This window comes from Ambystoma mexicanum, chromosome 4q (assembly GCF_040938575.1).
Source record: "Ambystoma mexicanum isolate Mex_15411 chromosome 4q, UKY_AmexF1_1, whole genome shotgun sequence".
Classification (NCBI taxonomy): domain Eukaryota; kingdom Metazoa; phylum Chordata; class Amphibia; order Caudata; family Ambystomatidae; genus Ambystoma; species Ambystoma mexicanum.
In genome coordinates, this window is record NC_090928.1 from 19901311 (window position 1) to 19926218 (window position 24908).

Genomic DNA, 24908 nt, shown 5'->3' on the forward strand with positions numbered 1-24908 from the left:
AAGACTGCTGTCCAGAACGCTCCTATTTCGGGGCACGACCATGCCAGGTGGACAAAGTCGGCTTCCGGGTGCCCACAGCGAGAGCAGGAGGCGGATATTGTCGTCCTCTGGGCGTGAAGCCTTGCTGGAGTGTGGTAGACCTGATGGACAAAGTTGAAGTGAATTTGTTTGTACCTTGTGTTTATTGCCACGTTTTTTGTGAGTCGTAGTATGTATGCCCAGTCTTCGAGTATCGTAGTGTTCAGAGCTCTTTCCCATCTTGTTCGGGCTTTTTAGCAGCGAGTGAGTTTTTCTGTTAGCAAGGCCCTGTAGATATTTGACACCAGGCGGCCATCACCTTGGGCTTGAATCACTCTGTGGAGCAGTGGCCAGGTCGGTGGTTGGAGCGGGAACGTGGCAAAGCTAGACTGCATGGCGTGTCGGGTTCGGTAGTACATGAAAACGTCGAGGGCGTTGTTTCCACCTTGTCTCGAGCTTTCTGAATCGAGAGGACCGAACCGTTCGGAAACAGGTCGCCTAGTGAGTGGATTTGCAGTTTCTTGGTCCAGAGCTGGAAAACCTTTTCAGATGTTATGGGTATCCCTGGAATACTTCTCACCGGAAGGAGCGGGGGGGGGATGAGAGGGGGGGGTGTATCTGGTTTGGATTCCGTTCCTTTTGGCGATTTTCTTTTTTTCTTTTTTTTTTTTTTTCACAGATTGTGTGTGTCGTGACCATTGTGTTCATCGGCGTTGAGGGCGTCGGTGGTTTAAGTATGACTGCGCGGAGAAGATAGGGTGTTGCTAGAGCTCTTTCGATTTGCACATGTGGCCAGATGAAGTGTGTTGCATACCAATGGCACAGGAACTGTGCTTGCGCTGCCCAGTAGTAACTTTCTATATCGGGTAAAGCCAGTCCGCCTTGCGTTATGGGCAGGATCATAGTGCTGTGTGCTATTCGGGCCACCTTGCCAGCCCAGATAAGGTCGAGGAGGATGGATTTGATTCGCCGTAAGAATTTTTGTGTGAGTAGTAGGGGGATGTTTGTAAAGAGATAGTAGTTTAGGGAGGATCACTATTTTCGCTAGGGACTCTCTGCCCCAAAGTGTGAGGGGGAAGCGTTTTCCATCTGTTCACTTTCGTTTGGATAGTGTCAAGTGACTTCTCATAGTTGTCTTCCATGATGTCAGTGCTGGCTCTGGACATGAGGACCCCCAGATATCGGACCTTCGAGTGTTGCCAGTGGAAGCCGACGTCATCCTGAAATTCTTTGGTTGATTCTGTGAGAGGGAAAATTATCGATTTTGCATTATTGATTTTTAGTCCTGAAAAGTTGCCAAATTTAAGGACTGCTCGCATCACCGGATTCAGGTTGTCATACGGGTCGCTAAGGAAGAGTGCTATGTCGGCGTAGAGTGAAACCACCATTTTGTGTGGGCCGAAGGCAAGACCTCTATGCAGATGATAAAGCCTTAGGTCGGACGCAAGGGGTTCCATGACCAGGGCGAAGAGCAATGCTGACAGTGGGCAGCCCTGTCTGGTCCCTCTGCGTAAAAGGATTTTGGAGGAAGATTTGTTGCCAAGTTTGATTTTAGATGTCGGGTATTTGTAGAGAAGGCCTATCATTTGGATGAATCGTTTGCCGAGGCCCATTCGTTCTAATATTGCAAATAGGAAGGGCCATTCCACAGAATCAAACGCCTTCTAGGAGTCGAAGTACTGCCACCGCATGGCTTTCTGGGTTGAGGGCCTCCATCGCTCCAAACATTCTTCTGAGGCCGACTGATTTATTTCTACCTGGAACGAATCCTGCTTGATCCGCCAGAACAATTGCGGGCATGAGTGGCATCAACCTCCTGGTCAGGATCTTTGCAAAAATGTTGTTATCCAGATTAATTAGTGATATGGGCCTGTAGGAGGCGCAATCGTCCTTGGGTTTACCTGTTTTGTGTAGGAGAATGATATTCGCTGTGTAAAGAGTTGGTGGAAGTTGGTCATTGGCTATGGCTTCTTCGAAGACTTGGAGCAGGAGCGGGGCAAGAATGTCTGCAAAGAATTTGTAAAATTCACCTGTTAGGCCGTCTGGTCCTGGGGCATTGGTGCTCGGTAATTCTTTAATGACTTCTAGGATCTCTGCTGAGGTGATGGGTGCGTTCAGTGGCTAACGTAGTTCGGCGCTCGTCCAATATAGTTCGGTTGTATTGAGGTATTCTGTTATTTCGGCGGGCTCCCTGGAATAATTGGAGTTATATAAGTTTTGGTAAAACTTGCGGAATGTTTCCAGTATGTCGTCTTCAGAGTATACAAGGGTTCCCGACGTGTCCCGCACTGCCTCGACTGTCGTGGGTTTTCGTTCCGCGGTGATTAGTCTTGCAAGTAGCGCACCGGGTCGTTGCCCCTCGCCATACTGGCGGATTTTGTGGTGGCTTGCTAGCAATTTGGCTTCTCTGTCTGCTAGTGATCTGAAGAATTCCAATTCTGCCTTGAGAGCGGCTAGCAAGCTGGGAGTATTTGTAACTGTAGCTGATTGCTCAAGTATTTTGAGGCGATTTTCGCATGTGTTTAGCTCTTCCCTTAGCCTCTTTAGGATTCCATTTTCTTTTGCTAGGCACACTCCTCTGATAAAACATTTCAGTGTCTCCCAGAGTGTTCCCGGCGAAGCTACCGTGCCTTGGTTTGTCTCAAGAAATGCGCTCAGTTCGGAACGCAGTTCTTCGGCAAAAAGTTGATCTTGGAGGGCTCTGGGCTTGAATCTCCATTGGGCCCTGGTGAAGTCGCTCCGAGTTGTCGTGCACACTAAGGTGACCGCTGAATGGTCTGAGATGGACCTGGGTAGGATTTGGCATTCACCCCATTGGAGTCTGCTATGTGCCGACACTAAGATGTAATCAAGTCTCGAGCTGGATGTGTGTACCCAGGAATAAAAGGTGAACTCTTGAGAGTCACGGTGTTTACTTCTCCATATATATCGATGAGATTGTATGCTTTGCATATTTCGGTTATTTGCATACTCGCCTTGGAGCGAGGAGCGGTTGTTTTGTGTGTTTTATCTGTACGAGGATCGAGTGGGGTGTTCAGATCGCCACCCCATATTATTGTGGCTTCCCTGTTTGATGCGATGTGGGTCTGGACCCAGTCGAAGTTGTTGGAACCGTCGATGTTGGGGCCGTAGGAGTTGATCATGATTATTTCTTCCCCGTCTATGGTTCCTTGAACGAGCAGTGTTCTCCCTTCGGAGTCGCTCTGGGTCCGAATTAGTCTGAAGTTTGTTGATTTGCTGATGAGTATGGTGACTCCCCTTGCGTATGATGAAAACGAGGCGAAGTATCTGTGGCATCCCCACGTTTTCGCCCAGTGGTTTTCTGAGTTCGGTCGTAGATGCGTCTCTTGTATGAGAGCCACATCAATGTTGTGGCGTCGGAGGTAGTGTAGTAGCTTCCTGGTTTTAGAGGGCTGGTTGCCTCCTTTAATGTTCCATGTAGCTAGTTTGAATTTTGCTTAGAGTTGCTGCGTTGTTTCTGCTGCTCTGTCACTGTTTGGTGGTTTTGAGTGCTTAAGGCTGCTGTTTTAGAGTGTATGTTGATCCGACAAGGATATTCGTAAGTCCAGGGTGGAGACATTGTTCTCGGTCAGGTTCGCGTGGGGATGGTTTTGGCCCCGGTCGGTGCACGTCTAAAACTCTTGGCTTGTTTCGGTGACTCCCTGTGGAGGATACACCTTAGAAAGGCAGAAACAAGGTGTCTGATGATTGTTATGCATCTAGTGGAAATGCACACACAATAATATGTGGTTAAGTATGTGTTTTGAATAAATGTATGTGGTGCTTTAATATTGTATATTCGAATTGATGTTATGTTGTGATAAATATTAAAAGATGTATATTTTCTTAACAACTACATGGTCAAGAGCCCTTGTTTTGGGGTAAAAAATGCATAGGATTTAATATGTATACATCTAGGGTAGCTCACTCGGTGAGGTAAGGGAAGGAAGCTGATTTGTGGGATTCTTTGTTGATTTTGTTGTTTCTTCTGGGGACACTTTCCCCAACTTGTGTCCCATCTCCCCTTTTTCCCCTCCCCGTCGGGCAACTCCCAACCGCCCGAATGTGACCCCCCCCCCCCCCAAGTAACATTGTGAACAGTGCTGTGCACGGGGCGCTGGTGCCCCCCAAGAACACCTGTCCCGAGGTGTATATAACTGGCTTTTGCTCACTTCCCGATCTCCTAAATCGAGCTGAATGTGGGGTGCTTTTCAGGGCGGATCGCCCCCATTCCTCTCTCCCTCGTGGTCTAGGCATTTCCCGTAATGGGCGACATCCGATATTATCGAGAAAGATGTTGGCTTCTTCTGGTGACGAGAAGAATTGCGTTTTTTCAGCATGGAGGATGCGTAATTTAGCTGGGAAAAGCATTGAATATTGAATTTGCCCCTCTCGGAGGCGGCGTTTAACTCCACCAAAGGCTCTTTGGGACGCTTGCACCGCTGGTGAAAAATCGGGGAATATTTGGATTTTGTCACCATCGAATTGAATGTCGCCTTTGTCCTTGGCCAACCTGAGTATTAGATCGCGGTCTCTGAAATTCAGCAGTTTGGCAATTATGGGGCGAGGTGCCGATCCTGGAATTGGGCGGATGGTTGGGATCCTGTGAGCTCTTTCAACCACAAACAGTGGCGAGAAGGTGGTTGTTCCAAAGATATCTTTGCATAATCGTTCCACAAAGTCTTCCATTTTTGCAGGATTTTGTTGCTCTCTGATCACCACCAGTCTAATGTTGTTGCGGCGACTGCGCCCTTCCAAGTCTTCGTTTTTGGCGACAATTTCTTTTACTTGGCATTCTAATGATGACACTTTGGAGGACAGGGACGTGGAGTTGTCTTCCAGATCGGAGACCCTCTGTTCAACGGTGTCGAGCCTCTCGCCGTGTTTATCAAGGCGGTGTTGTATTAAGTCGACTTTGGATGAGAGGGTGTCAATTTTGGCATCGAGGTTGCCTATGCCAGTTTTGAGATCGAGCAGTATTTCTCGTATGTCGAGAGATTTGGGGGGGCATTGTCTCGATTTCTTGTTCCATGCTTGGTGATGGCGCTAGCTCTCGATTCGACTGCTTGGGAGTTTTAGCTATGGCCCCGGTTTCAAACATCAATTTTCGCTGTGATTTGTCCGTTTTGCCCATGCTGGTATGGATTGCCAACTTTGTTGGGTGTGGCGGGAAAGGGCCCACTCGTCTGGCTTGGGTGACAGTTGTGTGGCGCTGTGGTCGACGTGACCCGATATCGGGTTACAGAATAACAGCAGAGGCCCTCCACGAGGTCGCTGCTGCCGAGGAGTTGTCGCAGCGCGGCGTGGGCCCCACCGAAGAGTTTTCCCGCTATGTCCTTTGGTTGCTTGACCACGCTCGGGGCTTCCGCCGGCAGGGCGTTTTGGAGATGGTGGGGCCAGGGCCGTGTAGATCTAGAAGGCTGGAGAGTTCGTGAGTTTTAAAGCACTTTCACGGCCGGGCCCGGACGGCCTGGGTGGGGTAGCCGCGTGGGCCTCCTGACTGATCGTTTGCTAGAGATGGGCCTATGGTTAAGGCCGTTAGCAGTTCAAGGAGTCGGAGGCCTGCGGAATGCCTCTCCCACGGGGTCGGGCAAGAGACCCGGGGCGGGGCGGCCGGGGGGCGTCTCTCCTACCTGGTGCCGATGGTGTGTTCAGATGCGTTCCCTCACTCTCCAGCTGGGTCTGGAGGGCTCTGTAGGCTGGATGCAAGCGTCAGCGCCCCGACCGGCCGGAAGGCCGATGGCACAGGTGGGCCGGTTGGGTTCTCAGCCGCCCCTGCTGTTCTCGGCCCGTGGCTTTCGGGCCTGTCGCGGGCGCCACCTCCAAGGGGGCTGGGCGCCGCTCACCCCGCCTGGCAGCCCGCTCCTTGATTGAATCCGGGGACGGTCGCTCGGGTGAGGTTGATTTTGGAGGGTCGGACACCCTTCCGCGGAGGCGCTGCGCCGCCGTGGCCTCGCCCCTGTCACCGTTGTGTTGACCAGGATAATAAAGATTGCCCATGCGACTAACGCAGGAAGTCTTGATTCTATTAAAGACACGGAGGCGAGCATTATGCTTTTTCTTCTTTAATTACTGCTAACCACAGCTTTTTAAATCTTTCTTTGTTTTCATATATAACACTTTTTTTATTTTATTTTTTATAACTCGTATAAACAGAGAAAAGAAAAAATGAAAACATCGTCTTAACATGGCAAAACTACATTTCCCATGAGGCTTCTGTGCCTGCTAGTCCCACAGCCTCTCTTTCACTGTCCAATCCGGCAATCCTTCCTGCTATAAGTCCCTGTTTCCCTGGGTCCCTTCCTCTTCTTTTGCAGCACACTGATTAACTGAACAAAGTCTAAAAATCCAACTCCATTATCGTAACTCTAAACCGAAATTGTCTTTTCTATCCTCGATAGCTTTGCCGTGCTCTAAATTCGCAGGACTGCTGCCTTCCATACACTAATCTCTGTTACTCTTTTGATCCTCTCCTACGCAAAAAGAGAAATGCGCATGTTAGGGTAGGGGAATACAGTTCGTCACATATCATAATCAAGTCTTTACGTACACAACTTTGAAACTGGTACAGATCATAACATAACACTCATCGCTGTATTCCATAGGGTGGGATAATGCTCGCCTCCATGTCTTTAATAGAATCAAGACTTCCCGCGCTAGTCGCATGGGCAATCTTTATTCTATGACAAGACCGGAGGCGAGCATTATGCTTGTTCAAAGCTTTCTACCACAGCAGCTGCTATATTGGATACTGGTTTGAAATAAAAAGTCTTAAAGACTGAGTCGCTCGACCAGTCTGCTGCTTTCATGATCTCTTGCAGCGGAACTCCTACTGCAAAAGCCTGTGAAGCCATTGCTCCCCTGGTAGAATGAGCCCCAAATTTAGACTTGTCTATACCTGCCAATTCCATTATTTCCTTCACCCATCTAGCTATAGTAGCTGATGTGACTGCTTTGTATGGTTTTATACGCGCTATAAGCAATTGTTTCACTCCTTGTGACCTAACTGTTGCTGTCGCTGCTTCATAACACTTTATGCAATTTGCCACACACAATTTTTCATTATTCGGCCAATATGGGTATGAGATCACTTTAGAATTGGTCTTTGTACGCTGCGCTATGGTAAAGGCTATCCCTTCTGGGTAATGCATCTTTCTGTCTATTTCAAGTGCTTTAACGTCTGAAACTCTTCTACAAGACACTAGACAAAGGAGTGTAGCTAATTTGCCTGAAAGTTTCTTTCCTGATAGGGAGTTGTTACTAGGCCATTGCTCGAACAGATGTATAATTTTTTGGACATCCCACAGTGTTGAGTACTTGGGTCCGGGAGGTTTGCTCATCTTCACACCTTTCAGCAATCGGGACACCGCCGGGTGTTCCCCTATTGGTGCCCCGTCCACTAACTCGTGCCCTGCGGAGATTGCTGACCTATATACCCCTACGGTCCTGAAAGCTCTGCCTGCTGAAGGGAGGCTGGCTAGGAAATTCACTACTTGCACTACAGGTGCTGAAATGGGAGATATACTCCTCCTCCTGCACCATAGGTCCCAGGCTTGCCATGCGGAATTATAGCTCCTGATCGTAGATGGGGCCCATGATAGATTGATAAGTCTTGTAGCGTCTTCTGAAAGGCCTGGCAATCGCCATCTATGCCTGAAATTCTGCACGCTATCAGTGACAAGGATTGACTCTTTATCAGAGGATGAGGAACTCCTGCTGGATCGACCAGCAAGTCTGGTCTGTACGCAATCTTCTGTGGAAAATCCGTAGAAAGTTCCATCAGAGCTGGAAACCAAGCTTGCAACTTCCACTCTGGCGTCACTATCACTATTCGTGCCTTGTCTCTGCGCACTTTTGCTAGTACCCTCGCCAACATCACGAAGGGGGGAAAAGCGTAGTGCTTCTGCGACCCCCAATGATGCATGAACGCGTCGGTGCCTTGGGCTTCCGGGTCTAGCCTCCAGCTGAAGTAGTTCGCCCGATGAGTGTTCAGCCTCGAGGCGAACAGGTCTGTGTGCAGGGGACCCCATTTCGCTTCCAGTCTCTCGAATGTGTCCCTGTGTAGTTTCCAGTCGCTGTAATCCACTAGGTGTCGGGAGTTCCAGTCCGCCACTGCATTCAGGGCCCCTGGGAGATACTCTGCCTTCACTGTGATCTGTCTCTGAAGGCAGTCGTGCCAGAAATCTTTCGCTAACTCCGCTAACATCTTGGACCTGGTACCACCCAGTTTGTTGATATATCTTACTGCAGATATATTGTCCATCCTGAGAAGTATGCTGCAGTGTGCTTTGCCCCTGGTAAATGCTTTCACTGCGAAAGATCCCGCTAGTAACTCTAGACAATTGATATGAAGTTCTAATTCTTCTTTTGACCATCTTCCTCCTGTCTCTATCTCGCCACATCGCGCCCCCCAGCCGGACCTGCTGGCATCTGACTCTATAACCAACTCTGGTACGTCGCCGAAAATGGCGCGGTCGTTCCAGGCTTCCATATTGTGGAGCCACCAGATGAGCTCGGACTTGCTTTCTTCGTCTAAGGGCACTAGTCGATGGTATCTCCAGCCTTTCCTTAGGTATTTGATCTTCAGCCTCTGAAGAGCTCGATAATGTAACGGCCCGGGAAATACTGCTTGTATGGATGCTGCCAAAAGCCCTACTATCCTGGCTAGATAACGAAGAGATCAGCGGCTTCTTGAGCGCTGTCCTCAGATCTTTCTTGATAGCCTTCATTTTCTGAGTTGGCAACTCCTATGTAGCTTTCTTTGTATCTATGGTGAAGCCTAGGAATTCTAGTCGCCTGGTCGGCGCTAGCTCTGATTTGTCTCTGTTAACCAGGAATCCCAGATTGGAGATCAGCTCTATGGCCCAGTGGATCTGTTTTTGTAAGCGGTCTTTGTCTTCGGCCATGAAAAGGATGTCGTCTAAGTAGACGATCATCTGACATCCTTGTTCTCGAAGTGCTGTCGCAACGGGCCTCATGAGCTTGGTGAACGCCCATGGTGCGGATGCTAGACCGAACGGCAGGCATCTGAATTGCCAGAGCTCGCTCCCCCATCTGAATCTTAGGAAGTGTCGGAAAGGCACTGCTATGGGCACGGTGAGATATGTGTCTTTCAAGTCCAGGCGCGCTAGCCAATCTCCCTTCCTGAGCAAATCTCCTAGTAGATGGATCCCTTCCATCTTGAAGTATTTGTACACTAACCAGCTGTTGAGCTCCTTCAGATTGATCACTGGACGAACTTTGTCCTTGCGATGTACTAGGAAAATATTGCTCAGGAAGGAATGGGCGCTCTCGGTCGCTCTCTATCGCGTTTTTCTGCGCTAAAGCTTGGATCTCTGCTCCTAATAGCGCTTCTTCTGTTTGCGTCATCTGAATTCTGTGAGGAGGCCGATTCTGCACTGGATGATCTATGAACTCTAGCATAAAGCCTTGTACGGTCTGAAGGACCCACGCATCTGACGATAACTCGCGCCAGTTGTGCACATAGAGCGTTGTCCTGCCCCCCACAGGAGGATAGGTCGCTGCGCATTCTCTCACCTGTATTGTTGTTCTGATGTCGGTAATATCCGCGTCCCCGACGTCCCCGCGAGCCTCGTCCTCTGTTCGGGAAGAAGGCGTCTTGTTGTCGGGTCTCCCAATATTGGGCTCTGGGGCCTTGCGCTCTTCTGTTATTGAAGCGGCCGGTCGAGCGGCCTCTATATCGACCGGCCCCTGAAAAAACTCTTCCCGGAAACACCTTCCTGATGGAGGCCTGCGCCTTCTCCAGCGCCGTATATGTACCGACGAACCTGTTCATCTCCTTAACGAATGTATCAACGAACAGGAGACACTGGGCGCTTTCCCCGGCTTCATAGGACGCTAAGTCCCCAAGTTTGCTATCTATTTTCAATAGGGCTGATCTGCGTCGTTCCGAAGATATGGCGCAGTTTGCATTGCCGAGCATGCAGACTGCCCTCTGAGCCCAGCTTGCTAGGATGGATGGGTCGACTGGCTCCCCTGTATCTTTGGCCCTTTCGGCCAGGTCCATTATCTTTGCTATAGGGCCGGCTATGTCTAGCAGCTTGTCTTGGCATGTTCTCCATGCCCTATCCATACCTTTCCTGGTGTCTTTCCCTGCCTTCGTAATGAAGGTTAGCATCTTTGCGTCGAGTTTGGGTGTATCTGCAACTTTCCCAGTCAGCTCTGGCCTCGGACACTCAGCTTTGAGTCTGAATCTAATGTCTTTCTCCATAGGCTTCCTCATTTTTTGGGCCATGTAAAGGGCTACTCTTGGAGAAGGCGTCAAGTCTGTCGATCTGGGGTGCCTTATGGTGTCCGGGTCGAACATGTCTGATATGTCCTCTTCATCCAGAAGGGCCTCCACACTGCTGGCTTTAGGCTCGCCTGCACTCTTTTGCGAGACCACGCTTACTTTGCTTATGCTTTGAACATCCTCCTCTGGCTGTTCTTGATCTGAGTGCTCCGAGGATGATGAATAGGCATCCCCTATATTTTTCGCCCCTGGGGTAGGGGGTACGAGGTTGGGCAGGACTGTCTTCGTTAGGAAGGCACTTTTAAGCCTGATGAATGCATCAGCCACCTCTAGGGATTTATCCTTCCCTGTACTTTCGCCCGGGGGAGTAGAAGAGTGTTTCCTCTTCCGGGCCACTTTCTTCCCCTTCTCACCTTTTTGCAGAGGATTTTGTGTGGAGGTTCCTTCTCCCGGGATCATCAAGCGTGCCAGCTTTTCTGCCCAGCATCTCTTCCAGGACTTGTAGAGGCTTAACTCCTAGTGCTACGGCTTGAACTAATGAGTCGCCTAGCACTCTCTTGAAGCTTTGGGAGAGGTCCATATCTTCCTCCATGCATTCTGTTTCCTGGTCCAGTCCTCCTTCGCTCCCTTCACTCCAAGCCTCATTTCCCATGCTGTATGCCATGGTAATTGTATGTGCCGTACAGAGGAAACTAGTGGGTTAAAGACGTAGCTCCTCCACAATTTTCTTTTTTTTTTCTTTTTTAAAAAAAATCTGGGATACCTCTGCTGTGCTAGGGCGAACCGCTAAGAAAATAGCAAAATTCGCGCTCCTTGGAACGAAATAAGGGCGGAGGACTGGCCGTACATTTTTTTTTCCGAGCAAGAAAACGTTTTACTGAGGAGATTGTAGGTCGATGCGCATGCGCGCGCTTCACCTTGTTTCTAAGGTCGGTTGGGCTTACTCTGCGTATTATGCGAGCTCTATCAACGTTCGATGCATTGTCGTGCGGCCGGCTGCCTGAGCCCTAAAGCGAGTGTCAGATCACTCGCGGGCTCGGCAGGCGGCCGCTCTGAAATACGCTATGCTACTCGCGAGGTCAGCGCATATAAAGCTTCGCGCAAACGCTTTGTCGCTTGTTAGTTACACGCGCGCACAATTAAGAATAAGTAAAGGTCATTCTTGAAACGTTTCAACAGACAAAGATAGTATAATCAAGCACTATCCATAATAAACGTCACTTATCTGTGGCTGCAGCAAAAAAGAAGAGGAAGGGACCCAGGGAAACGGGGACTTATAGCAGGATGGATTGCCGGATTGGACAGTGAAAGAGAGGCTGTGGGACTACCAGGCAGAGAAGCCTCATGGGAAATGTAGTTTTGTCATGTTAAGACGATGTTTTCATTTTTTCTTTTCTCTGTTTATACGAGTTATAAAAAAAAAATAAAAAAAAAAAAGTGTTATATATGAAAACAAAGAAAGATTTAAAAAGCTGTGGTTAGCAGTAATTAAAGAAGAAAAAGCATAATGCTCGCCTCCGGTCTTGTCATAGAATGGTGGACGGCGATGAAGTTGGTATCTGCCAGCCGTTAGAGACCTGGGGTATGTTATCGAGGCGGATGGGGGGGGGATTCGGGGGAGAATAAAGATATTTTATCAGGATCTTTCTCAGGATCGGTGCGGAGCTCTCTAGTCAGTAGCCATCTTGGACGGCTCTCTAGCGCCCTCAGAGGCGGTGAATGGTAATGAGGAACGTGTTACTGGCGTCGATATCCTGATGCCAATGCAATGTGGTTGACCTGGCGGGTCATGGCTAGAGAAGATCAAGATAGACTCCAAGGGTATTGACAGAGGGGGCAACAGATATCTTGTGGCCGCCAATGATGAAGGATTTGTACTCCTGGGGGAGACTCTTCAGGAGGGCAGGGGGCCCAATGAGGAGGAGTTCAGTTTTTCCATCATTGAGGCAGAGGCTATGTGCGGCCACCAAGATTGGATAGTTTCGTAGATTTCGTTGATTCTGAGAGTCTTTAAAGTGGTCGCTAGTGAGGGGGAGGATGGCGCAGGTGCAACGTCCTCTCCTTGGAAGCAAGACGACACGGAGCAACACAGATTCGATCCCCGGGTCCGCGCTTAGAAACCTCTGAGTATTAAGCGCGTTATAAATAATCTATCATATCAGGGGGATAAGTATTTGGGTGTCATCTACGTAATTTGTGTGAGATTCCACCTGCATCGAGATGGTCGAACAAAGGCTTTGTGTATAAGTTGTACAGGGTGGAGGACACGCATGAGCTTTGGGTTACTGCGGAGGAGTTTGGTGTAGGTGAGGCAGTGGCCTCTCCTGCGAATACTCTGAAGGATCTGTTTGACAAGAATGAGGCGATCCATTTAGTGGCTTTGGGGGAGAAGTGGGAAGCAGAGGTTAGAGCTTGGCAGAGGATTTATGGTCTACAAGGTCAAATGCATCGGCGATGTGGTGTAGGAGGAGCAGTGAGAGGGTGCCCATGTCATTGGCATGGTTGAGCTGTTTTTTAGGTCAAGACTGGCTGTTTCGTTCCTGTGCTTAGGGCGAAAGCTTAAAATGTGATGGCGTTCTAGGAAAGCTGAGAAAATTTGTATTTGTAAACACGCCACTCTATCCATGATTTTGAGGAGGAAGGGGACTGTAGTGATGGAGCGGTAGTTTGTGGGGCTGGCTGCGTCGAGGTTAGGTTTTTTTCAGGAGCGGTGAAATCAAAGATTCCTCCATTGCCAGTGGGACAGAGCAGGATGCGAAAGATGAATTGATGGCAATAGAGGGAGTAAAGGTTCTGTGCATTCTTTGACCAAGGATGCTGGGAATGTGTCGTCCCCCCCCCTCCCCTTGCAGCGGGATGGTTTACGCCCAGCAATGGTGTTTACGAGGGCGGTATTACTGATTGTTTGGAACTCTGTCAAAGGGATGTCATCAAGAAATAGCCAGGGTGGGTTTTAGGCAGTTGGTAGAGAGGCTTGTTTCGCTTGTATTTTGAATTGTAACTGCATGATTTTTCCTGTGAATGTGTCTTGGATTTTATTGCACCAGGCGATATCTTTCAGGATGGCATCAGGGTGGGAGATGGTGGTTTCTAACTCACTGAGAATGGTGAGGAGTTAGCGCGAACTAGATGCAGCGTTAACGATTCTATTGTTGTAAGTAGAGGCTTTAGAAGTGAGGATCAGCTGTTTGTATTGGTGCAACAGCATAGAGCGGTGGCTCTTATTGGTAGGAGTCTGGGGTTTTGTGTCGGGTGGCTTCTGCTGGTCTTTTCGCAGCACGTGCTGCTCCGAGAGCCGGGGTGAACCAAGAGTTACGATGGATTGGGTTCTTAGATTTCTTTGCTTTGAGAGGTGCCAGGTGGTCGACTGCCTTGCGTAGCAAGGTGTTATAGTGGTCCACTAAGGCTGTGGGGTCTTGTGTGGAGAGGAGAGGTGAGTTGATGAGTGGAATGTTTGTGCTAGTCATATTGCGTGAGCTACAGGCCATGGTGGGGCTCGGAGCAGAATCTGGCCTGGTTGCTAATGACTGGTATGGTGAATTTGATGGTATGGCGGTCTGATCTGTTGGATAGGATGGAGATGTTCTGGTTTAGCGGGCAATCAATCGTGCAGTGGTGTGTCTTCGACTATGTAGGCCAAGCATCCAGAGTTTTCTCAGCAGCAGCAGTTCTCCACCTTGATTGGCATAACCTTGCAACGATCGCCGGTACATCAGGTGGAAACGCCTTCCATGCGACTGGGTTCAGGCTCAGGTGATTGATCACGACTCTCGGATTACCCATCGTTTCTGCTACCTTCTCTTTCTATTAATTCCTCCGCTGAATATTCAGTCTCATACTGGTAGGGCTGTATTTTGCCATAATTCCTGAATATTGAAGAAATACAAAATCAACAGTCAGAAAAATAAGAATGGTTTTTTTTTGTATACAGTTACTAATATTAAAAAAGGGAACACACTGCCAAGTTACAAAAACCCTTAGTGCAAAGACATGAGACATGAACAATAGGCACAAACTATGAAATTTCGCATGCACACGTGTAAATAATAAATCTTGTAAAAGCAGAATTTAATTATGGTTTGGTAAAGACGTTTGTATATAAGAAATGTTTAAATAAAAGCAACTACTCAGTTTAATCAGTCCAGATCAGTACCTGGTCACAGAGCATCGATCTGGGAAGATGGCCAAACAGAGCAGAAACAAGTCACAAAGGCTCGAAACAAAATACACTGACACAAAGGGAAAAAAAACTCCATTGTTGTGTGCTCGAAAAGGGTTTGTTTATAATTGTCGAGGAAAAACGCATCGTAGCATTTCCATGGAGACACGTCAATAGCTTGCGCGCAAAGGAAGTTCACACGAGACGTGCATTGGCATTGTAAGAAAGGGCGTAAGCGTCCAGTGATGTCAGTTTGAGGGGTGGGAGATCTATATTCTTGCCTCAAGGGCACTTGAATTTAGGATGATGTATCAACGGATAAGTTTAGCACAAGATGGCGGTGCATACCTGTTTTCGCATGTACAAATGTGAGAAAAACGAAGGTAAGATGCATAGGATTTATTTTGATCGATTACAGTATGCTTAAGAATACATGCCTGATGGATTGGGACAATAACATTTCTGAGCAAATTTCCCCTTTAAGACCTCTTTGCTGCTGTTCCTTCAAAGCTCCCACCGCCATCTCTTAGTGCTGCTTGCTAGTCTATTCACAGCATGTGGTTCTAAGCAGATTACGAACATTAGAAAACGTACATTACTCACTGTAATCTTATTTCTGGTGTTTGTTTCTGCTTAGATTCACATGTGCCCAACCTTCCTCCCCTCTTGTATTTGAAGTAGCGTAGACCTCTTGCACCTTCATTTCTTCTATTCTCACTTGCGCATTCTTTCAGGCTCCCTTAGGGCAGAACAAAAACACTGGGGGACCTAGCTGTGTGAGGGTTCATGGGTACAATAAACGGCCCAGTAGGGATAGTGTTAGACTATCCAAGAAAACGTCCCTTTTAGATCTTCAAAAAAAAGACGCAATACTCTGTGATTACCACTAGATCTCTGACTATATGCCAGCATGTGAATCTAAGCAGATATAAGCACCAGAAAGAAGAATACGGTGAGTAATGTATGTCATATGATAATCATTAAAGCAAATCTCCATGTAATGCATTTTAAGTGTGCAGTGCGTGACCGATCAAATCCATAATTCACTTGCATTCTTGGTATGCTAAACAAAAATGTTCTCTCTTGCTTTAGGTTGCTGGCTGTTCCATCCCTCATGGCATTTGTGCATTTATAAGAGAATGCTTCAGAGTGATAATAAAACGTTGGTGAGAGAAGGAGTTTTTAACTTTTTGGACCTCTGTGAAACCAGTACTCTTCCAGGATTACCTGAATTTTGTGATGCAAGTAACATTTCTTGAGTTTTAAATATACATTTGGTTTGTTTGTTTCCAAATAGTTTAGCATGGATAGCATGGAGCACCCCATTTGGCACCTTTCACTTGCAATACATGTAAGCTTGCACTTTCCTGGAGGTTACTGGTGCAGTAGTTACTTTGCAAATACCTTTGTGCGATCAATAGTACATTTTATATCTTATTGCACATGCCATGTCACTCTGCCATTGCATTTCATACACTTTCTCACATGTCTTAGCTTTGCCACATAAGGTTTCAGGAATATATGAATACCATACATTCTTTTAAATGGAAAATTGAGGAACATACCATGAGACAAGAACAAAAAACATACGTTAGGTTAATCAGCTTTCAGAATACATTCAACTAGAATACAATTTGTTAGCACATTACAGAGGACAGGACTGCAATAGAAAGTTCCGACAGGGATAAAGGGCTGAATAAACTGCTATTATTGCAGTCAAAACTGAATCTCTAGTGATAACCTCTACCCTTTGCAGCTATTTGGTTATTGATAGTATTACTAATAACCAAAAACTACAACTATCATAAAATATAAGTTTGCCTACCTTATGTTCAGGACTCTTATTTAAATGCTACTTCATGCTACCAGATGTGGGTAATTAATCGGGCACCATATAGCCCATCTACAACATGGCCAAAAAGTCTTGATGAACATACGTTTTTTATTAATAAACTATCAATTTCGTCTGTTGCCAAACAGGATGTCACTGCAGGAATATTTTCCCTACTTCACACTTGTGCTTGCTTTTTACGGTAGCCAATTGCATTAGTTTCTCATACTTGTGGGGCTGCCTTAGAATGAATATCTCGGTCCCAGCTCTTTGCCCTTAATAGCTTCTGTTTCTGGACATTATTCCAAGTTTCTTAACCACGTAGATTGCTCGATAACATCTAGATAAGAACTGGTTATTTAGGAAGTAATTAATATGGTCCTTAGTATGTATTCCTTCTGACAATAGGGGAGTTTCCAAGATCAGGCCGAGGATTCAGTATGCTCAACGCCCCGTTTTTGTTTTGAGGGTCTACTTTGGGGTCAACGACACAATTTTGACATTCTAAAAAGGTGTTTTGTGTTGAGGCAATCTTATATCTTGCTCTTACTTCCTTCCTTTCCACCTCTGAACATTCATCTCTTCCCTGACCTTTATGTTCAGGCTCTTTAGGCTTGCCACTGATGGAATCATTGTCTTTTCAGTTATGTCAGATTTCGTAAGACCCCATCCGAGCTTTCAGTCCCTTAACAAATCTACAATGGATTTTGGAGTCACCTCATTTCTAGAGTCTTGGTAGACTGTTTCCTTATGCTGGTAGGGGTAGATTTTGACTCATGTGGACCCGTGCAGAGGTGTGCAGTCCCAGCTAGTGGGAGGAGAGTCTGTCTTCAAGCTCTATTCCCGGACGAGGTGTGTTTTACCCTCAAATACCCCTAATCAGCGTGAAGCACTCACAGAGCCGAGCAGAGGGAGCCAGAGGTGACTATAGAAGGCACTACTCTGACTCGTGGACCAACGTGGGACTGGCTGAAGATAAGGGCCCTAACGAGAGAGCCGGCGCGCTACTCAATCGCTGCTCAACTGTTGTTCAACTGACAGCCTACTGGATCTCTACTGGGTGTCTAACGGGGGTGGGCTGACACTCACCAAAGAATCGTAGGACCCCCAGTAGCCCGATAACGCATCGAAAGTGAATATTTGAACTTTGACACCTGTGTGGCAATCCAATACAATCATCCCATAGGGCGCCCTTAATTGACCAAAAAACAAGGCGAGGTAATCTCCAACATGACGCTGCCAGGTCCCTGCACAAGGTAACGGACGAAAGTCAGAGAAGAAACAGCAGCGGCTGTGGGTGTGGCGAGTCAAGACTCGCCGCCGCCCCCTCTTGAACTCCAAAACTCAGGCATGAAAGAGCGGTGCCTTGAATGATGCCTCGAAGAGGCCGATCAGTGGGATCTATGCAGCTGGAAAAGGGGCGAGCATCCTTTAAATGGATATTCTCGTTTGAACCACTGATAGAGGCACCCCCTACAATGAACAATCAATCTCCTTCTCTTCACTCCCTCCTGCCCCTCCCGTACCCACGCTCCCACCTTAAGGACAGCTAGCTGGACTAAACCTGAAGTCCCTCCTGGACCCCAGTGAGAATGCCATTGAGGTTAGCACAGCTCTGGGGGGAACACTCAAGGCTGCCCAGATGGAAGAAACAAAATGCCTGCTGATTGAGTCTACTCTGAGGCCCATGGGGGTCAAGGGATTGGCTCCAGAGGAGGCCTCAGTGTTTGAGACAATTACTTCTTCCTTGAAACAGTCTTCAATCAGCCAGACTCCCCTGAATATGCAATCTTGTTGCCATCTGAGATGAGGCGGAATCCACTGTTCCCAGATCCTGCCATCTCCCCAGACACACTCCAGAACGGCAACACTCTGCACTGAACTCGCGGCTGGCTCAGGACATAGCCATTCTAAATTCCACAAGATCCCATCAGCGCAGGCTCCCTTATACAAGGATTAACACCTTGACAACTGCATTTCCGGGAATAATGGGCTGCAGATCATCTGAATCCAGGAGGCACCCTTCACCACCACACCTGGTAATAAATTAACAGTCCATTGAGATGTCGGGCAGTCTAGAAATAGCTTGAAGAGGAGACCAATTTGCAGTGACTGCTCCCAGATCCCACAAAGCACAAACTTCTATTAACTCCACACCACAAGACTCTTCAATCATCAGCCTTCTCCGACATGCCCCTGTTTCAATCCCAGAGGGCCACGTGGTGCGCTCAGATGCATCAAGCACGGGCGACTGGAGGGGTGGAGCACGTGCAATTACAGAACTGGGTAATGGCAGCTCTACTGGTGGCAGTGAATCCATTCCTGAAATTGTACAAGCATCTAAAGATCAGGAAACACTGCTGGCAATGTCAAACACGAAGCTGATATTCCTGGAATCTTTTGCCGGAGCGGTGCAAGCTAGGCCTGACAAAGAAGCTGAGATGACTCCCCAATGGCAAGCAAGACTATTTGATTTAGCAAGAGGGGAGGTGGGAGAGAAAACTACACTGATGACCTCAATCTTGGAACAAATGAAATGGATGAGGCATCAGAAAGGAACGGGCGCTACAAGGCCAATGAAGAGTGGAGCCCATGGTGAGCCCCTTTACTACCCCCCCCTTACTATCCAGGAGAAGATCTGGAGCATAAGAGCCACGCTAATATAGCTCATTGTCGCAAGATTGCGCACACAGCCCAGAGAGCAAAGGAAATCGAAGGGATCAAAGAATGATCTCAGAAGGGGCTAATGTTGCCTTAACCTTAGGCCAAGTCCTGGATCCGGGGCCCTGTGTGGAGAACTCGGGGATCCCCCATGTATTGGACATCATGAAAGTATCCGTAACGGACACCAAACCACCAGTAAAACAAACAAGGCCAACAAACGTTATCCCGTCTTCGGAAAAAACAACCATTGTGAAGTGGGGGAAAAAAAGATGATTGAGACAACAAAATAAATCGAAAAAACCCAGCATACTTCAAAAGAAGTCTTTCAAATGGATCAAGGGCTTTTCTACGCAACATCACAAACCCACATCCTCAGAACCTGATGGAAAAACCTGAAGGGGGTCACAGGTCGAACTATCCCAAAGCTCAGCGACCGAGAAACGCCTATTCAACATATGTTGGATGAAGACACTCACCTCCTAATGAATCTGTCAACATACTCTGATGGAATATCGGTGGATGATGAAGGAACGGCCAATATAACTCATGATCTGGATGAGAAAAAGGTAGCTTGTAGAATTAGAAGGCCGTTGCCCATCAATGGCTTTAAGGAAAACATGACTTTCTCCATCTGGGATTTAAGCTACTGGAGGGAGGTCAGCCGGCCATTAAACTCGAGATGGCGCCTCATCCCAGACCACTCCTAGCCAGGAGCAAGCTGGGGCGCACATCTCTGACCAGAGAGCAACGGCTGGATGGTCGTGAACCCCCATGCACATGGGAACGGAGTATCCGTGGCTAGCATCAAGGGGTGGGGGGGGTAAAAAAGGCTCCTTGTTGAAAGTGACTTTTGGAGGAGTAAATGGAGAAGAAAGAAACGTTAAAATGTGCATGAATACCAGGAGCGCATCAAAACCCACAGCAGATTGGAGTTGGTTGGCAACAATGCTGGCTCAATCCTCAGACCTAGAACTCCCTGCTTCCCAGGGTTCCCTCTTACACTTGGTCTCATGGAATACAAGAGGTTTTGCACATCTGTTCAAGAAAGAGGGATTGGACGTGGCATCCTATGACAAATGTTGTATGCAGGAGACATGGCTGTCAACGAAGCCGATGTGCAAATGATTTATCTGCTTTAATCCAGCTATTCAGAGAGGTGGGAAGGCCCTCTGAAGGTCTCCTGATATTGGTGAAAGAAGTGGTCCGTGCATGTTAGGAAAGATTTCGTAATTGTAGGGAATTTTCCTTCCATGTGGCAACCCCTAAACTTTTTGCTATTGTTTTTAACCTTGTTCTTGACTTTGCCAGAGAAGTACAGCCTTCTGCCGCACTTCTCTGGGCTTTCGCTCCTTTCTTACGGGGAAACTGACATGCCCTTAAGACAGTCAGTACCGGGGAACGCTGTTTCCCGTAGTTTCTTTTATCGTGTTGCGGCTTTAGTGCAACATGACACAAGAGGGCACTGTAAGCTAAGTTACAGCTCTCTTGGGTCTCTAGCCTTCTACAGACCCTAGATACTCTTTTAGGATGGTATTTGATCGGTGCAAGTCATTCAGGGACTCGAATGGTGGCAGCGATCGTTTTGTTTATTTTGAGCTCCTTTTGGCGTTCTGAGCACGTTTTTGCCCTGAACCCAAAATGGTGGCCTGGCTCTCCAAAATGGCCAGACCACGAGGCTCCTTTGTCCTGTCCACTGACCGTCTTGCTCCCTTCACCTTCCCCAGGTCGGGCGACCCGGGGCCTTCCTTATTTGGGCATGTACTTTCCCGCGAAACGTGGTTGCTTTCGCGGGCTTCTACATGTCGTTTGTGTGCCTCCAGGGTGTGGGCTGGGATGTCTGGTCCCAATACACATCCTGGGTGCCAGAGAGTCTAGGGTGGTGTGAATGCCTGGGACCACCGTGGTCCGTGATTGGTCCACGTATGGTATGTGTGTTGATGAGCGGATCTCCCATTGGCTCACCTCCGTTTTGGCGCGAAGGGAACCGTGGATAAGAGGGAGCTGGAAACACCACTACCATGTCGATCTCCTGAGTTCTCACGAACGAAGGAATACAGGAGCCAAGTATCCTGCAACCCAGAGGCTGGACCGAGGAATCGCTGGTGACCCGCTGAAGGAATCCTCCTTTGCACTGCTGTCGTCCTGTGAAACCCTTTCCTCCTTGGATCGAACCAGAAGGCCTGTACTGGTGCTTCGACCTTTGGAATAGCAGGAACAGCTATTCCCGGCGACTTCATCATCTCCTGCCAAGTAAGCCTTCGGAAGTGTCTCTGGGCCATCCAGTTGACTGACCAGCTTACAAGGGAGTCCTGCTCTGTAACTGCCGCCAGGTTGTGTTGTATTTCGAGTCCTTGTCACTCTCCCACGCTTCGTACACTTGGCGTTCCCAAGTGTGAAGGGAGGAGTGTACATTTGGCTTGAATACACACGGCCGCTCCGTTGTCCTGCTGCGGCAACAAAACTGTGCTGGTTTCGTCGATTGGGACGTCTTTTTGCTCTACACGACTACGAGGCGTTCCCTGCTCTTCTGAAGCCGCCAGCTGCTGAAACTAACGTGGAGAAGCCTGGGTCTGCTTGCTTCGGGGACCGGTGAGTAGTTTAGCTAGGATCTGGTCGCCCTCCTGCAGTATCCCATTGCTTTTCCCTGCTGTGTAAAAACAGCACCCTTTTGGCCGTACTCGCGCTCTGCTTCTGCCCGCTGTGGAGGCTGCGCTTGAGTTGCGGAACCTGTTCTCCTTCTGCTGTGCACTAACCCGAACTGCCTGACTTCCTCCGAAGAGCTTCCCCTTTTGCCCGTTGGCACCGGCGTGGCAGGTACTTTGAGCACAAGGCTCCACTCTTCGCAGGGCTCGGACTTCCATCTAGTTAGGTGCCTCTAAAGGCGAACTGAGTCAAAAGCGTTATCGCACTGCCTGTTTTCCTTTCCTTTCAGGTGGACTACATATTTCGTGCTTTAAACGCTTGCGACTGTGTATTTGTATATATATTGTGTTGATATGGTATGTGTTGGTTTAATATTGTGATATTGTGATTTTCTCGCTACGGTCGTTGTTTTAAAGGCCTTAAAATAAATGTGTTTATATTTTTGATATAACACCTGTTTGGAGTAGTTTGTAAGCGCTCTTGCTTTGTGTGCTCATTGCGGGCTTTCAGTCACCCTCACCCCTCTTGAGACCTAGTCTTGACCGCCGCGATCGCTACCTTGATTGGTCTGGCTTGTCCAGAGGTTACCCTGTTCCAAGTAATTAGGTTGGCCTTCTGAACTTCTGCGCCACCAGGACAGAGTTCAGAAATCCGTCTTAACAGTGCACCATTCTGGAGTCAAGTAATCTTAACCCTTTTGTGAAAATTGTGACTTTTGTCTTGGGAGAGGGTGGAGGGTCAAGACCCTCTGTCACTAACCTTGAAACATTTGTATTGGAAACCTATCGGGATGGGGGGGTGGAGTAAGACTTAGTGGGGGCAGTCAATGAATGATCCTCATATATAGTGTTATGTGGGGACCTTAACATAAAATGTCTGAATAAAGCAGGAATGAAGCTGTCCAAGAGGTTGTTGAGTATAAAAGCAGCCCCCTGGGTCTCAGAACTGAAAGAGAGATGGGTGTATGGTAAATGGTCAATTGAGAGGGGGGATATTCCGGGAAAGGCCACATGGTCTCAGGGGAATCAGACCGCTAATTTGGATTACTATTTTGTCAAGGTGCCTGACTGAATGGTTGGGTAGCTTAGAAATTAAACCGATGACAGATGGAGATCATCACCTCCTGATCCAGACCCTCAAGTTACTGGACATTGTTGGCCCTTGCTGGATGTCAGTTGCAATACACACGAACCAGGGTGGGAACCGCCTTAGAATAACACCACGGGATGTCAAATCTGTGATTGCTAAAAACCAAATGAGCCTGAACTTCAACAGTAGAGGCGTAGACTACTCAAGAGCGCTGATGGGCTTTTCAGTGAAATCTAATATTGGTGTAAAACAGTAATTTAAGAGGCTGCATTATCTGAGCCAGGAAGTGAGAGAGATGAAGAAAAGCCTGAGCATGTATCTACGATGCATAGACAGCTCAAATAAAGGGGACAAAATGGCTATAAAATGGACAAGGAGACAACAATACAGAAATTGGCTGTTGGCTACCAGAGCTCAGCACGTCCAAGAAGATGCGGACGCTATAATGAAGATTTTGTCGAGCAAAAACGCTAAAGATTTAGGGAAGCTACTTAATAACAATGCCACGTTCCAATTGGCTTGAATGGTCCCCGCTGTGCCGGAAAAGGTATGGATTAAATGCTTCACCAATCTCTTTAATGGCTCAAGAAATTGCTCTGACCCCATGTCCATTGAATTTGACAAGGAAGATATACAGATCCTAATAAAGTTGAACCCCTCAAGAGCTGCAGGCTCGGATAGCCCGAATAATAATTCTCTAATTGAGAATCCAGAGGATTGGGCAGAATTCTGCTGGATTCTTTTCAATCAGATCTTACTGGCCAGGAAAATTCCTCCGTCATGGACCAAGGCACTAATCGTGCCTATATACAAGAAGGGTGATAGAGAGGACTACAGAAATTATAGACCCATCACCCTCCTTGATCCCTTGCGGAAGATTTTCCCTCAATCCTTTTGAAACATCTAAACAATTGGGTCTGTGACTCAGGGCACTCTGATGTAAGACGAGCAGGGTTTGTTTCAGGGATAGGGACAACTTTAAATCTGTTTCTATTAAATGTACTAAAGATGAGGGCGATTAAAACGAATCAGAATGTCTTCGCTTTTATAGATCTGGAGCAAGCCTTCAACAGCATAAATGGAGGTAAACTATGGGAAAAAATGTAGAATTGGCTTTGTCCTCCAGATCTCCTGGTGGCAATTGGGGCACTTTATTCTGCTACCTCAATCCAAGCAAGAATATCAGCTAAGGATCTTCTAACCAGGTCAATCTATACATTTAGGGGACTGAAGAAAGGTTGCCCTTTGGCACCTACAATCTTCAATCTGTATATATAGGATATGTTATCTTTCCAAGGAGGAGTAAAAGCACCCCCCCCACCCCTCCCCAAGTTGTATAATCCACCAGTTCTGTGGATGATGTATGTCAATGATTGGGTTGTCATCGATCTAACACCGATAAGTCTACAAAGGAGAATGTCTCAGAGAGGCATTTTCAGTTAAATGAATTAAGAATTAATGAACGAAAAATCCACATTTTGGTGCCCTCTGGTGCCCATGGAAAACAAAAACCGAAATTTACCTGGGCAATCGGCTCCGATAAAATAGTGTGTAGACTCGATAACATACTTGGGAGTCTCAAATGCAGCGTGAAGGAGAAATTGTGGATGGGATGGACTTAGATTGAAGTGTGTAAGGCTGGCTGCGCAGACTAAGGCGTTACAGAGCAGATTTGGTAAATTTACGCTGGTCCCCATAATAATCTTTTTATATGCAAAAGGTTGCTCTGATTGTCTTGTATGCAGCGGAAACAGTCCTGAAAATGCCTACATAGTTTTGGGAGGTGGCGGAGGGTCTCTTTTGGAAGCGGGTCTTTGGTCTCCCTAAAACACAATCGATCTTGCTGATTAGGTTCAAACTGTGCCTACAGTCCTTGAATTAAATGTTGAAATGGAGATCCTTGAGTTTATACCGGAAATGTATAAAAGACCGCCCCCCCTTGATATACTAAAAGCTACTGAGGATAGCAAGGGTTGGAGAGGGGACGGGATTGTGGACCCCTGGAAACTGAGACGTAGAGAAGGATTGGATTCTCTTGGTCTCACCAAAGAGGTACTTCTGAGTAATCCAGATAAAGCCAAGACCCTAATACTATGTGCAGACTGGATTAATACTGTTGAAAAAGCACGTACAAGCTACCGCTTGATCTGCCCCTGGAACAAAGATCGAATCAACTTCCTAGATATTTGGTGAAATTCCCGAGCTACAAATACAGGAATGTCTTCATGAGGTTGAGACTTAATGCTCCCCCA

General features: G+C 47.6%; 1 protein-coding gene across 6 annotated transcripts in view; it reads left to right on the top strand.

Annotated features, from left to right (window-relative positions):
• Positions 1-24908, top strand: part of TARBP1 (TAR (HIV-1) RNA binding protein 1) — a 2688190-nt gene that overhangs the window by 197896 nt on the left and 2465386 nt on the right. For 5 of the 6 annotated variants that reach the window (XM_069607367.1, XM_069607363.1, XM_069607364.1 and 2 more), the window contains exon 4: positions 15522-15670. In XM_069607367.1, coding sequence (XP_069463468.1) covers positions 15522-15670 — 149 coding nt within the window. The remainder of the gene's footprint in view (positions 1-15521; positions 15671-24908) is intronic. The other variant, XM_069607366.1, reaches the window with a different exon arrangement.